The 15983-nt window shown below is 34.3% G+C and overlaps 2 protein-coding genes across 2 annotated transcripts in view; one reads left to right on the top strand and one right to left on the bottom strand.

Annotated features, from left to right (window-relative positions):
* On the bottom strand, window positions 1-1539 carry SNRPG (small nuclear ribonucleoprotein G). The gene is made up of 3 exons (XM_090115931.1): window positions 1374-1539; window positions 1081-1228; window positions 1-86 (listed from the first exon to the last, which is right to left on the bottom strand). Exons 1-3 carry the CDS (start codon window positions 1403-1405, stop codon window positions 36-38), a joined length of 231 nt encoding a protein of 76 aa, XP_089972057.1. The 5' UTR covers window positions 1406-1539; the 3' UTR covers window positions 1-35.
* A 471-nt stretch (window positions 1540-2010) lies between these two features.
* The window catches only part of Mitf (transcription factor Mitf), a 107180-nt gene continuing 93207 nt past the window's right edge, over window positions 2011-15983 (top strand). The window contains exon 1 of the mRNA XM_090115900.1: window positions 2011-2393. Coding sequence (XP_089972026.1) covers window positions 2233-2393 — 161 coding nt within the window. The 5' untranslated portion in view covers window positions 2011-2232. The remainder of the gene's footprint in view (window positions 2394-15983) is intronic.

Below are 15983 nucleotides of genomic sequence, written 5' to 3'. Positions count from 1 at the left end.
GCCTTATCCTAAACTTAAAAGGAATGCCTTAAATACTATATTCTATCTAATGACTCCAACATAATAATGCTGTTTCCTCGTATTACCTGTAAAAAACAAGTTGCACATTAACATTATCATTATAAATTTGATTCAGTAAATTAAGGAATAGTTACTCATGCTTCTTCCTATATCCTAAACTAGCTGCTCCGCGCGGTTTCACCCCCGTGGCTACACTCCTGTTCCCCGTAGCGTGATGAAATATAGCCTATAACCTTCCTCGATAAATGGGCTATCTAACACCGAAAGAATTTTTCAAATCGGACCAGTAGTTCCCGAAATTAGTGCGTTCAAACAAACAAACAAACAAACTCTTCAGCTTTATAATATTAGTATAGATGTTATTGACAAGACTGATGTCTATTACTGTATGTGTTGAAGGTAACATCTGGCCGTTAATCAGTCATTTTATTAAGATCCTAACTTCTTTAAAATCGTGCCATTCAACCAACAGCTTGAATGATATTCAGCTATTTACTATAACAGCAAAATATTCAACTATTGGTCAAGATAAGTCATTCGGATATTCTAAAGATCCAGATCGAGATGCATCGTTCCCATTTGCAGGTGAATTATAAACTATGCTTTGTACATATTATGTGCAATAAAGTTACAATATTATTATTTTATTTATTTCTTTTTTCTCGCCTCGCGGCGGTGTGAAAAAAAAAAATTATATTATTATTTATAGGTATTTCTGTGGTGAGGTTAGCTAAAGTCAGACTTTAGCTATAAAAATTTCAATGAAACTATTATGAATAAAAAATTATGAATACTGACGAACAGTTTCTTATTCACTCATACGTGAATAGTAAAGACATCAGCCAATTAGTTTATAAAATGTTATTTTAAACAGCTGCTTATCATTCATATCATCTTTTCCAATCATGGCCATTAATAGAAAGGTGTTAATATTAGAAAAAGAGATTAGGCTCGTAACGACATATGAATGCACAGAATAGATGAATGTACCTACATATAATAATTATTGTCCCTATAATTTCTACTAATCACTTAAAATACTGAAATTAAATTACGTACAACCATGCCGATGTTATTTCTTTGTCCATCTTTACATTCTTCTACCGATTCATCCAGCACAAGATTCATGAACGGATCAAAACCTCGTAGGACACCAGTCACAGCCCGACCGGCGTTTAATTTTATTGAGAGCTTTTTATCCATGAACCTGTAAAAATATAAAAAACAATCATATTTACCTACTTTCCACCGATTAAACACAAACAAAGGAACAAAGATAGTATCAACAAACATGATTCAAAAAATAGTAAGGTTATGTTTGGGACGCTTATTGTTTTTACAATCTCACTCACTTTTTCAACTCTGGGGGATGAGCTTTCGACATATTTGGAATAAATGTATACGGCCTCTGTTTTAAATATGTGCGATAATCGAAATTGCGATAGTAATTTGAAATTAAGTTAAAAAGTTAGGTATTGTTCTAGTTCCGGGCCGCGAAAATTAAACCATAGATAACAAAGTTTTGTGCCACAGATTCTCAGAATAATAAATTATTTCAGTGTTGCCAGTTGACATCTGCCACCTCAAGCATAGACATAAGTTTAAAATAAACTTCCTCATTTTAAATAATAAATTAATTTATGTTTTCTATTCATATTTCTTTCCATTTAAAAATTTGCAAGACATATCCAAGCCTATTGTTTCTATAAAGTTACAAATATTTAGCAGATGCTATATTTCTACCTAATATTTTATAAAAATACAATTGAGTTGCTCAGATGTGTAATTAAAGTTTTTTACTAATTGATCTTAGAATTTAAAACGATAAAAAGTTGTTTTAGTTTATGTTATTTGGACACTGTGCTCAATGCTGTCACATGAATGTGACGTAAAAAAAGATTGTCATCGGTGTGTTATCTGTGACTAGATAAAATGTAATCAAAGAAAATGGTATGGAACAACCATGTAAGTCAAGTGGAAAAACTTATATTTAAATTGGCAGATTAATAGTCATCCAAGATTTTCCCGTACATGCATCCCTTGTCTATGTAACAACAATAGCAACAAGTAGACAGCTGGGAGGATGGATGCTGCGATATCCATCCTTTTCTCATGTAAACAGTTGCGGTTTGTGTTTAAAATATGAATTTATAACATTCATATGTAAAATTTGGATTTGTGGAAAGTTTGTGTTTGTGATTTTGTTAAAACATGGATGAGTCCGGCATTGATATGGGATACGATCTCGCATCCCTCTTAACTAATGATTTTAATGTGGACCAGAAGATTTTAGAAGAGATGACTACGGCCCAGCATCACCAAGATTTTATGTTCTACGAGCTCAAATCAAAAGCTGTCCCAGTAACAGAAAGGTGAGTGGTAAACACGTGATCCTAGAGCATTGCAAATTTGCGACTAAATATTGCGAATATTTATAGATCTTATTTTTATACGTATGAGGAACAATTCCTTTGAAGACGTCGTTCGCGACCCTGAAATATGACTTGGCACGAACCCCAGTTCCAAATATTTGTTTACGTCCATTCTACGAACTTTAGTGCGGTTCCTTTGCTACATCATAAAACTTAACTTTCTAACCCGCAATCCTTTGGCAAACGTGTTTCTTGGGCTGTATAATAAAAATAATTATAGTCCTTTTCACCTATGATGATTCCTGTGACACTTCATCGTGTTCCGAATTACGAATTTTATGTTTAAAAAGTCAAAATAATTTTAGTGCATAATATTTTTATTTTATGGCGGCATTATTACCAAAAATATAAAAATGAAACATCTTAAGCTTATAAATCAAAAACAGTATTGTTTAGTTTAATATAATTAAAAATAAAATAAAATAACACAAAAATATAATACCTACGCAATTCGTGTACATGAAATGGATCGTTGAAAAATCATAGAGTTGGAAAATCATATAATCGGCGCCCATCTTGTGATCGTTTGTCAATCGAGTCAATCGTCTGTACGAGTGCGTCAGCCTTGTATACAAGTTGCATTTTTATATTGATACTTTACGTGATATTCTGTTATTGTTACTAATTGTTATTGTTGACTTTTTGTTGCTGTTGTTTGCTAAGTTTCCTTAGTTAATTGTTGGCGAAATGCCGAAAAAACTAACTTTGGTACTTTATTCAAATCGATTTCATTTCCATATAGAATATTATCGATTATCAGAAACAATTGATACGATTTCAGTAACCGACATCTCTACACGTGTCAAAAATCGATGTGTCACAGAAATCATCTTAGGTGGAAAGGACTATACAAGCTGTGCATATGTATGTGTAGATTACATTAAATATGCAATATTATGTAATCTAAAAGCATTCTTATTGGAATCTTGTAAGATTGATGTATGATTTACAGGCAGGTATTTATTGGCTGAGTTACAGCGTAACTTCCGTTGGTGAATAGTTTTTTAGTTTTTTTCGCGGTTTTCGTGTTCCCGGCTCATTGCCAGGTTTTTTTTGTTAATTTGTCACGTTCAGTTACGTGCTCCGCGGGTCGAAAGAATTCGATTATGCCGATATTTTAAAGACCACTAGTTACTTTCAAAATTGACCTCCTTTGCTGTCGGGGCCGACGCGGACGAATCGTCGTCACATACCTAGATTCAACAAGTCACAAGATTGGGAGAAACATCAAAAATTACAATAATAATTTACTATTTTAGTCTCAAAGTTCGATAAATAATTAGCTTCGTATCTATGATCTAGATAGGTATATGAATGTTGCCGATTACCTATCGTACATTTGGTGTTTAATTTTATTAACCTTTCATTTTTCATACAATTCATCAAAATCAATTCAGCCATAACACCGTAACAAGTCTACATACAAAACAGCAAACATTCTCCCTGGTGAAAGGTATAAAAACGTAATATTACGTTGTCTCATAATTCGCTACAACGCGCGGCATGTGGCATAATAAATACCTAGATGATGATGACGTATAATTTTATGTTCTCCATGTACATTTGTATCAACATTAATCGGCTATTAAAACGACACTAAAAGATTATAAACGTCTGTATACAGTGTAATGTAAATGTATGTAGGTACTATATCAATAAATTGACCTCCGCGAATTTTATATCGAAGCCATTTTGTCGAAGATTCCGCGCTGAATAATAAATTCAATAATTAAATTAAAATTGCTATTATCTTAAAAAAAAAAAATTAGCATAAACCTGCGTCATAATGTGCTATCATTGTTGTCAAATAAATAAAAATTGGGTACGGTAGGTTCATTAAATCAACGCATATAAATGTCTCAATTATTAGGCAAACAATTCACACAAAAAGAAAAGCTGCTAATATTATTGTTGCTGACCATACTTTTTATCGAGCTTTGACAGATCAAGGTGATTGACGCGTTTAATCTTATTTCAAACGTTTTGTACCAATAGCCGGGTCTACAGTTCTACACAGAGCGAATCAATTGCTTTTGTAACGTTCAGAAAGACTTTTTGTAACATACAAATTTGTATAGAAGTCGAGCATGCTTTGGCACGAATTTGGCCAGTTTGCAGGGAAGGCACCACATTCACACCACATAGAAAGTCGGAGGTGGAGACCCGCATACTATTCCTATCCACCACCAGCTCCTTTACAGATAACGACATATAAAAAAAATATATCTGCAGGAAGCAGCTCCCGCTCGCTCTGTGAGGATTCGCCTATTAAAGATAGGTAGTCGGTAATCGGTATGATAGATTAACTACTCGTTATGATATATTGCGATTTCTAATTTTCTACGCGGTATAGGTAGTCGTAATTTATTTCGTTTTAACTATTAAGTTATTAACGATTTGGCACCAAACCTATTTGTTGGAGTCTGTACATGATTGTGGTTCAATTTTGATGAAGCTGTGTTCTCTATCTATTCAAAGAAGAGTTCATGAAAGTCCTTATCGCATTTGAAATAGAAAATATTCGTTTATTAATGTTAAATGTGTTAAATGATGCGCGTCCAGACAGCGAGTCATACCGTCTTAATAACTGTAAAAATTACGAAAACTGAAAAGTAAAATGCTTCATTGAATAAGGTACATACCTAGATAGAACGGGATCCAATCCAAGTTCAGAATACTATTATTTTCACTTTTGGTAGGATAATTGACAATTATGCTGTAGGCGTATTTTTCCGTGATGACAAAACCAAAGTAAAGCACATAGGCAAAGCATTTACATATTTGGATTTTCCGCGAAACAATATCTAAAATTCATTGGAACAAATTAACTATAGTTTTTGGTTAATTAATTTCGTATACTTCACCAAATCGTTGACAAATTCTAACAATAATTATTATAAATGATGCTGTCTGATATACTTACATTGCAATAGACTATCAGATGAGATCATACCAAGTTTTATAAAACAAATAGCATTCTTATAAGGTCACGCATTATTATTATCGGTATCGAAGGATGTTTTGTAAATATTCGGTAATGTCGAGACGTTTACTCACTTTATATTACTTAAAAGTCTGAAAGTAAAATTTTAAGGTAAAAGGATTAGGCGTTATCCGTTTGAAGCTGTATGTTTTGATTGTGTTAGCGTACAAACATCTCCGCATTTTACCAGTAGCGATTCTAAAATTAGGCTTCAATAAAACGCAAAAGCGTAAATAAGCTCCTAAGTGATCGCTTTAAATTCTATAAAAATTTACCTACATGACCTAGGTATACAGTTTCCACAAAACGAACGAAAAAGAAAGATATTATTGAATAAGTTGCTAAAGATATTGTTATTGTCTGTAAAATTGTAACGCATTTGCGTGAAAGCAGGTCTGCATATTGTTCTTTAACAATCTCTAAACAATTTTCTGCTTATGAACTAATGAAAGCCCCTAACTACTGACCGCTTAAACACGCCAAATTGCATTAGGATTTTTGACGAAAATCTACTTTCATTGGCTAGCCAGCCAGCCAGCCATATTTACCTTAACCTACGGCTCACACATCTTTCTCTTAATTCGATTACATACACAGTATCATCAAGATGGCTTGCATGGCAGATGATATACATTATGTTTTAAAACATCTCCAGTTTTGTAAGATGATCACGAGCTACCACGTGTTTCGATCGTGATTCGAGTACATTGCACTAGAAGCTAGATATTAAACGTGAGTTTTGTTTTGCTAGACATTTGGGTCAACTTTATTTACTCTTCAGAGCATTTGTTTTGTCGTTAAAACTTAATAAAAAGCCCCATATTGTTAGGTATCGTAATAAAAAATAACATTTTCCAATGACTTCATTTCAGAATGTAACTATTCTGAATTATACTGCAATATGTTTCTTTGGTTAACTTAATTTAAAGTCATCTGTTGCGTATTCGCGTGTTTTCATAGGAAATGCATCAAATATTATTTATCATGTCCAAATTTGTTTTCATGTATCAACATTGTTTATCTATCAGATTTCTGAGAACTTTACCTTGATAGTTATAGATTTGTTTTTGTTTCTTTGGTTATGGTCCAAGATCCCAGAGCCGTAAGACACAACTTATTTTCTAAAGCATATAAGTTTCGGTTCACAGTAGAGTTTTTCAAACATTCAGATATTAAAAAGTACACTAGATGAATGAATGAATGAATGAATGAATGAATGAATGAATGAATGAATGAATGAAAAATTCTTTATTGCACACACATACAGGATTACAACAGAAGAGCGATAAAAGTTAAAAACATGTACAGAGGGCGGTCTTATCGCTGTAAGCGATTTCTGCCAGACAACCCGCAAAACCATAAGGATAACATAATTTTATGGTGAAGGTGCAATTACAATTGGGTACATTTTGCTTAAAATTGAACAAAATCTATAAATAATTATTACGTAAATAATAAATATATAAATAAATACATAATAACTTATATACATAATATAATAACTTATTACATAAATACATATATATACATACATATATACATACATATATATAACTACACATATACATATTATACGAAATTAAAGAAGGACCCCTATGAAATACTCAATATCCATGTGATGATATATATATTATATAAATTATAGGCAAGGAATAACTTGAAATATATAATAAAGTAGATATAAATTATAATGTGTTACGAAGCTGGTTGCGAGAAATATTGTTTTAATGCATTTTTGAAAACATTAATTGATTGAGCACGCCTTATCGATTCTGGAATAGAATTCCAAAGATTGATTGCAGACACAGTGAAGGAAGAATGGAAGAAATTGGATCTGTGGGAAGGGACACTTAAGGTGAGTAGATTAGAGGAACGGAGAGTAAGGCTATTTTCACCCAGGAATTTAAAATTTTGTTTCAGGTAAAATGGGGTTTTGGGATCAAATAGAATTTTGTACAATAAATGCAGGATATGAGCATTCCGGCGGATGCGGATGGGAGGCCACTTAAGCTTGGCTCGGAATTCGGACACATGGTCATATTTTCGCAGTCCAAATACGTAACGTATACATACGTTTTGGAGTCGCTCAAGGGAATCAAGTTGTTGTTCGGAGAGGTCAGGGTAGGAAATGTCAGCATAATCCAGGATAGGAAGGAGTAAAGTCTCAGCAAGCGATACCCTTGTAGGAATGGGCAGAAAATTGCGCAATCGACGAATGGAACCTACAGCGCCATACATTTTTTTCCGCAACGTCTCTATTTGCACATTCCAAGACAAGTTCTTATCAAGCAGAAGCCCGAGATTTTTGACCGACTCGCTGAACGGAATGTGCGATCCACAAAGAATTAGCTTTGGTAAGCTGTTCCAGTCTAGCTTGGCAGTCATTTTGCGGCTACCAATTATGATAGCTTGAGTCTTAGATGGGTTAACAGTTAGACCGAAATTGTGGGACCAGGTAGTGATATTGTCTAGATCAACATTTGTTCTTTCTATAGCTTCTGAAATTCCCGAGATGGTTGTATGTGAGTAAATTTGCAAATCATCTGCATACATATGGTAGGGAGAAGTTAAATTTGTGGAAATTGAGTCAATAAAAATTGAGAAAAGGATTGGCGACAACACGCTACCTTGAGGGACACCGGCCCTTAAGTCACACCAAGACGACAGAACGTCATCAACTTTAATACGTTGCCGGCGCCCCTGAAAAAAGCTACGGAACCATTCAATAGCCGCCGATGAAATGTTAAGAGAAGCAAGCAAACCCAGCAAAATGTCATGATCAACCGAGTTAAAAGCGTTACTGAAATCTAATAACGTAAGAATTGTGAGCTGCTTGTTGTCCATTGCTTGGCGGATATCGTCAGTGACTTTAATGAGAGCAGTGGTCGTGCTATGGCCTGGACGGAATCCGGATTGGAAGGGATTGAATAAGTTCTGTTTATTCAGAAATGAACGTAACTGTTGCTCAACAAGGCGTTCTAGGATTTTAGAAAGGAATGGCAGTATTGATATAGGACGGTACTCATGGAAAGCTGAAGGGTTGGTTTTTTTGGGAAGCGGGATAATGAAGGCTTCCTTCCAAGCTTTGGGAAATGTGCGAGAGGATATGGATATGTTAAGGATGTGAGTTAAGATAGGGGCTACAACTTCAAGGATAGGGACAATCATATCACGACCAATACTGTCACTACCGACGGCTTTCGAAGAAATGGACAAGATGCTTCTCTTAACATTATCGACAGCGAATTGACTAAAATTAAACGGTGGTAGGTTCGGGACCGGTTTTGATGAAAGATGGCTTAGTGTCTGAGATTTGGCATTTGCATCTACACTAACTGCAGCATTGGTAAAAAAGTTGTTTAATAAATCAATATTTGTATTAGTACTGCTGCAGCTGGCTTGAGACGATTTGCCAATCCCTAATGATCTCAGAAATTTCCAAACCTTTGCGGGCTCACCGTTCTCAATCGTTTTATGGATGTAACGTTGTTGTGCATCCCTACACATAGTATTACAGCGATTGCGAATTACCTTGTACCGTTCTCTATTGATATCGGAGTTGTCAGTCCGCAGTTTTGCTTTAGCACGATTTTTCTTATTTAATGCAGATTTAATGTCGTCAGTTAGCCAAGGTGCAGGAAGGTGCTTTAGTTTAACTGGGCGTAGCGGTGCATGCTTGTCATAAAGTTGAACAATAAGCGAGTTGAACAGATCAACTTTTTCATCTACCGACGAAGCGTTAACTACGACTGACCAATCTGTTTGTTCCGCATCGAAGCAAAGCAATTCTCTGTTCAAACCCCCAAAGTTTCGCTGCATAATGACTTTACGTTTGGGTTTAGGAGGGCGGATGTTATAGGATAGGAATAACAAGTCGTGGCAAGAGAATCCGTCAGCAGGAAATTGCCCAGACTTCAAGACATGATCAGGGGAGGAAACTATGATGAGGTCAAGAAGGGAAGGAGCTGAATTTGGAGAGTGGTGAGTTGGATTTAATGGAGGAAGATGGAAATTATAAGAGTTAATGATGGAAAGTAGTTTTTTCGAACGATGATCATTCTTTAAAAGGCAGGTGTTAAAATCGCCCATAAAAATGACATGATCATAGGAAGGAGTAAATTTTTCAAGGAGAAGGTCAAAGGAAGGGAAGAAGTTCACAGTAAGGTCATGACTGTAAAAAACACCGAGCAGGATTTTGGAATGGGAAAGGGAAATCTCAAGAAGAAGATGCTCAGCCTCATCATGCGGTGGGGGTTGGGGTGAGGCGCTTATTAAAGTGAATGGAATGTGTGAACGTAGATAAATAGCAACCCCACCACCACCCCTGCCAAGGCGATCATTTCTGATGAGTTGAAAACCGGGAAGGGAGTAAGAGATAGAGGGGAGACAAGGTTTCAACCAGGATTCGGAAATGAGAATGGCATGGAGCTCAGGACAATCAAAGGAAGCAAGGAAATCAGGATAATGTGCCGGAATGCTCTGAGCATTTATATGTACGACATTAAAGTGTTTTTTGGAATTGGAAAAAGTAGAGGATAATGCTGTATTTAGCGAAAAAGGAGAAGTACTGTGGTAACTGCAATCATTGCTGGACTCAGAAGAGCTGAGAGATTCAAAACTGGCAAGACTGCTCATACTATTATTAAGAGACATTTTAATATTTATGTGTAATGATGATAAATAATTAAATAAATAAATATAGTTATTAATATATATTATTATAATATATAAGTAAATATAATATATATAGCTTCAATAATAATAATAAATAAATAATAATACAATAAAATAGCTACAAAATTTTACCTATAAAATACAACAACAATTATACAAAAGTTGCACCATCCAGCGTATAACAATAAAAGATCAAAAAGAAAACAAGTATAAATTAAAACAGTCGTTATAATTAAACTTTAACATAAATTAAAGTAGAATAATTATAAAGTAAAATATACAGATGGCAATATTGTAAGTCAAAAGGACTCGTACTTAGTTGGTGAGAATTAGTACGCGACATTATATTTTGTCTGTCAAATGTCAATTTTGATCAAAGTGACAATTGACATATAAATATTAGGAAGCTATATTTTTATGATGTTAAAAGTGGGTAACATGTAAACAACAAAATAAAAGCGGGAGAAATGTTTAAAAAAACACCTCAAATAACTTAACTAATTAAATTAAACTTATAGCGAATTCAGGAAACATATTTGACATAAGCTACTAATAGATGTAACAAAAAAGTAAACAATTTAAGTATTAACCATACAGCAGCGTTGACAAAAAGTGTTTAGAACAAAATATTATGTACCAACTTTACTTCCCTTTAAGAAGCCTCTTCGTCCTAGCGCCAGGAACTATCTTTGGGTCTCTCTGTGATTCATGACCCCTGGAAGCTTGTCCAGTAGCGCTGACTGGCACAACAGGACAAGGCGGGATAGCCTCCAGTTCAGAAAGACAAGTTATACGATGCTTGGAGCCATCTTTTGGTCTTATATATATAAAGCCTTCCCGGGTCCAGCAATGAGCAACACCGAAGCGATCCCTAGCTGCCATAAAGGCCTCGTGACGTCCTTTAGTTAGAAACTCAGAAAGAGTTATGCCGGATTTCTTTAGATGAGTCTTCGCAGACCAAACACTATCTCGCACACGGATGTCACAAAACTTGACTACTATTGGTCTAGGTTTGTCACCACTAACTCGACCCAATGTGTTGCAACGAACCATGGAATTTTTGTCAATACTGGATATGTTAAGCTTCTGCGATATTATATTAGAGACAGTGGCATATAAGTCCTCTTTATCAGATTCCGTCACACCATGAAAAAGAAGTATCTTCCTTCTTGACCGCATCTCTTGTTGATCTAGAAGTCTAGCCAGCATGTCAATTTGTGATTGAAGACATTGTAACGATGAGATTACAAAGGTTCTGAAAGACTCAAACTCAGCTGCAAGTTTGGATGTAGGGCTACTACTGGCAGGTGGATTGTGATTATTTTGGAGCTCCAGTTGGAAATCAGCCATTCTTTTATTGAAAATAGCAGTCATGTCTTCCATGGATTGCTTTATTGATTCCATTATGTTGACTGTGTAGTGAAGTGATAAAGTGATAAATAAGGCAGGACAAACTGTAGGAACACTGGTAGGCAAACTTTTAATTTAACACATATGAATTATAGATTTATATTAATTGAAAAATAGATTTTTTTAATTAAATTATGAGGATCGCAAAAAAACACGTGTTATCTCTTTAGCACCTACCCTCGAAAAAAAGATACTACTGTGAACCGAAACTTATATGCTTTAGAAAATAAGTTGTGTCTCACGGCTCTGGGATCTTACAGCTTACTCTATTAGTAAATTGTTTGGCATTGATATTACCTTTTTACCTCGTTGATGTAGTTACACGTGGTGCAGATGGTAAAGAAGAAATTCATTTTCCGAATTTACCGCGCTAATCAACTGGAACGTTGGTATAGTATTTAATATACAATTTTAAACTAAGCCATCTTCATCTGATTATTTATATAAAACTCAATAATTACTCTGAATTTGACCCATATTTCATTCATTTAAGTTCACTTGTCTTTAAAGTTATTAAAAATGGCACAACCAATTTACAAATAAGGAGTGTCTTAAGGAAAAAATATTGTTAAAATAATAAAAAATCTCCATGTACAAAACTATATTTATGTAAATATTATTGTAACTAATGTTATTTACATTTTTATACTTACACATTATTTATTATCAAAAGTATACGTATGTATAGATAGCGTTTACATATAATTATTATATGTGTTTCACAAGACGAAGAAATATTCACGCCATGTGAGTCCACATTTTTCATCTAGTTTTACATTTCATGAAAGAATGTGTGTTTTAGCACAATTAACATAATGGCAAGAACTGATGTACAATTACTTATGTAAAGATAGCTCTGATGACGACACCTACGCCAGATGGTGGAAATTTAGGCTGTGGAACTGTATATTTTTCATTGAAATGAAATATGTACTTACTTTTCCAAATTGTAAATTAAAGTAGGGTAGACTGGGTACGATTGAAACAAAGGACGGTTGAAACAACACGAATATCTCGCAAACCGTTGGTGGGGGGGTTAGGGGTCCAAGGGGAAAATGAAGCGCACAACTGTTCTAAACACGAACCACAATGTTACGTCGATCTCCGCGCGCTTCAGCTGATTTTATAAGACCCTATTATGTTTTTATGACCAAAAGTAAGTATTTTTGCTTGGAGATTTTTCCAATTATTGGCGTTTCTATTTAAGTGACAGTATTAAGTGTGCGTTTTTGTTTGAAGTGAATCTTGTGGAATATGACATTGTGACTAGTTTTTGTGTATCATTGTTGTTACAATTACTAGAACTGTATTTTACCTAAAGTAGGAGTTGGGGACGGTTGAAACATTTTTTTTGGGTACGGTTGAAACATTGTTTTAATAATTTTTTTGTATTTTTAGATGCCGATAGTACGTGTAAGAGAGATTTCGGGAAGATAAATAGACTTATCAAAGTACAAAGACGCATATGAGGAAGTGAAAACCGGAGATCATTGCGAAAAGCGGCAAAGAAGCACAATTAATCGCTTCTAAGGTAAATTCGAATGCGAGATGACTCTGGCGAGCAAGAAAATAAAACAATTGGATATAATAGAGGATATAACAATAGAAGGTATAATAATAGAGGGCGAAAACTCAGAAAGTCTACTATTTACATTGACACATCAGATAAGGAAGAGATAAGAAAAGAGCAGGAATTAATATTGAAACGAACAAGAGCTAAGTAAGTGAAGAAGCGATTGGATAGAGGAAAAAGGAAGAAATTTGATGGAAGAAAATGTAAAAGTAACACCGAAGAAGCAAAAAAGAAAAAATACGAGAGGAGTTATCATCAGAAGATGAGGAGTAGGTACTTCTGTCTTGATTGTATGTCACCATATTTAGAGAGCAGACCTTATTGTAATAGAGTTACTTAATTATTGTTAGATTTAAAATAAACAATTAATAAAACATATTTTAATGCTATATTTTGTATTATTCGCATATTTTTTAACTGACCCCAATCACTGTTTCAACCGCCCCTGGTATGGGGACGGTTGAAACAAATCGGATTCATTTTTTTAATTTGATCTGCTATAAAAAATAATACACATGGAACTAAAATCATAGCTCCTATTAGTAGACAGATATATGCTCTTTTATTTAACATATATTTTTCATCGCTCGGGTAATAAAGAGCAAAGTTATGGTCGTTATAAGCGAAATTGTTTCAACCGTACCCAGTCTACCCTACCTATACAGCTTTTAGAAGCGCAATAATTGAATATACCTATATCACTATCTATTCGTATTGAAATTATAATTATCAGAATACTAGATTTCCGCCCGCGGCTTCGCCCGCGTTTTCAAAGGAAAACCCGCATAGTTCCCGTTCCCGTGGGATTTCCGGGATAAAACCTATCCTATGTGTTAATCCAAGTTACCCTCTATATGTGTGCTAAATTTCATTGTAATCGGTTCAGTAGTTTTTACGTGAAAGAGTAACAAACATCCATACATCCATACATCCATACATCCATACAAACTTTCGCCTTTATAATAGTATTAAGATAATAAAAAAAAACTAATGTAGGTTGGAATTGACTCCAAAATGTGTTGTCCATTTTCAGCTCTTGAACCCTTAGGACACTATATACAGTGGTGGTCACATAATTAAAGACACTAAGAACATTTTATACTACCCAAGATACTTCTCTCAAAATTTTTTTTTACACTACCATTGGAACTTGTTAAATAATTTTAAAATATTCAGGTATGTGTTGTCTAATGCTAAACTAAATTTTATCTACAAAACTTGTCGGTTTGTTAGATTTTATTCGGTTCATCCTTACTACTAGCAGTTTTAACCTAGCAAAGGTCTGGCCATATAATTAAAGACATTAGACTCGCTCATAAGAAATATAAAAAAATATTAGTTTAATGAGATTATTTTTACAACACAAACTACCTGACGTATTTAAAAAACATTTTTACACTTTTCAATATTTGGTTGCATGTCCTTTGGCAGTAATGACGGTTTACATCTCTTGGGCATTGAAGCAACTAATTTTGTTCAAGTTGCATCACTAAATTGGTTCCATTCTTCGAAAATGCTTTGCAAAGGTAGTCGACGTTTGATGACCGCTTTGCCGCGACTTCTTTCTTTCTTGATTTCATAAGTTTTCGATCGGATTTGAATCCGGCCTATAGGGGGGCCAATCCAAAACAGTTACAGATTGGTTCCTTAACGAGCTCTTCACTACTTTTGCTGTGTGCTTAGGATCATTATCGTGTTGAAAAGTCCAAACAACAGGTAAATTTTCCTCTGCATAGGGCAGCATGGATTGCTCTAAAATATACTTGTACTGGAATTTATCCATGTTGCCTTCTGTCTTTTTGACAGGTCCAACACCAAGTCCAGAAAAAAAGCGCCACACTTTGATATTTCCACCCCCATGTATGACTACTTATTAGAGTATCTTGGATCCATTTCCTTACTGAGATGGCGTCTTACATATTGTTTTCTGACAGAATTAATCATATTAATCTTAGTTTCATGCCAAAACAGCACATGTTTCCATTCTCGTTCAGTCCAGTGTTCGTATTTTGTAGCAAAGTGAAATCTTGCCTTCACATTTTGTTTTTTCAAAAGTGGTACTTTCCGAGATACTCTTCAGTGCAAGTTTTCCTCACACTGTCTCCGTCTAATTGTCCTTGCAGACACCCCCTTCAAGCCTGCTGCACCATACAACTCTGAACTGTATCAGTTCTGACCCTTTAAATGGATCTTTTTAGCCAACAACACCATTTTTTAATCTTTCGGCTGAGTAGTTTCACTTGGTTTTGCTTTTCTGAGTACGTTTTCGGTCGTGTAGAACATCTTGACATGTTTTATAGCATTCATAATCATATCCTTGAAACAGTTTAATTATCATGGAAGTTAAAAATATTTTTTCTTGTGGACGAGTCGCAACTCTTGTTTTTAACCATAATAATTGATATTAAAACTATTAAACGTATGAATTTTAATTTTAAAAGTTAAAAATACCAAAAAAAATTATAGAGTGTCAACGATTTATGAAATTACGCGACAAAATGAAGTAAAGCACAATGCCGTTTCTTTTTATTTATAAAAATTATAACTCATTTCTTGTTGTCTTTAATTAAGTGGCCAGCTACACGTACGTTAACAAAGTTTGTGTTACATTTCCACAAAGAGCAAGTGTCGAAACTACCAAGGAATATAACTATTTTTTGTCCCTCATTTTAAAGAACATATTGTCTTGTATGGTTTAATAAAAATAATACTAGATTAAATACCTTTTTCAGATAATTGTACTTCCTACTGTAAATATTTTATGGTCAATTAGGGGCTGTCTTTAATTATGTGACCACCACTGTATATTATGTTATTGTTCGTCGCCATTTTGTAAATTTACTAATTAATAAAGACCTATAGCTTATTTACTTTCTCATTGTTTTCTAAA

This window comes from Colias eurytheme, chromosome 24 (assembly GCF_061535395.1).
Source record: "Colias eurytheme isolate Ceu_HAF_F1 chromosome 24, ilColEury1 Martin Lab GWU primary, whole genome shotgun sequence".
Taxonomy (NCBI): Eukaryota; Metazoa; Arthropoda; class Insecta; order Lepidoptera; family Pieridae; genus Colias; species Colias eurytheme.
The sequence above is the reverse complement of the archived record's forward strand: the minus strand, read 5'-3'. Positions and strand labels throughout refer to the sequence as shown.

What these genes read in the sequence shown, in the direction of transcription:
- SNRPG (XM_090115931.1), bottom strand. Translation starts at nt 1,405, where the DNA reads ATGTCGAAAGCTCATCCCCCAGAGTTGAAAAA. An exon ending in CATCCCCCAGAGTTGAAAAA is followed by an intron (nt 1,229 to 1,373) that starts GTGAGTGAGATT and finishes ATATTTTTACAG; the next exon opens with GTTCATGGATAAAAAGCTCT. An exon ending in GAAATAACATCGGCATGGTT is followed by an intron (nt 87 to 1,080) that starts GTACGTAATTTA and finishes TGTTTTTTACAG; the next exon opens with GTAATACGAGGAAACAGCAT.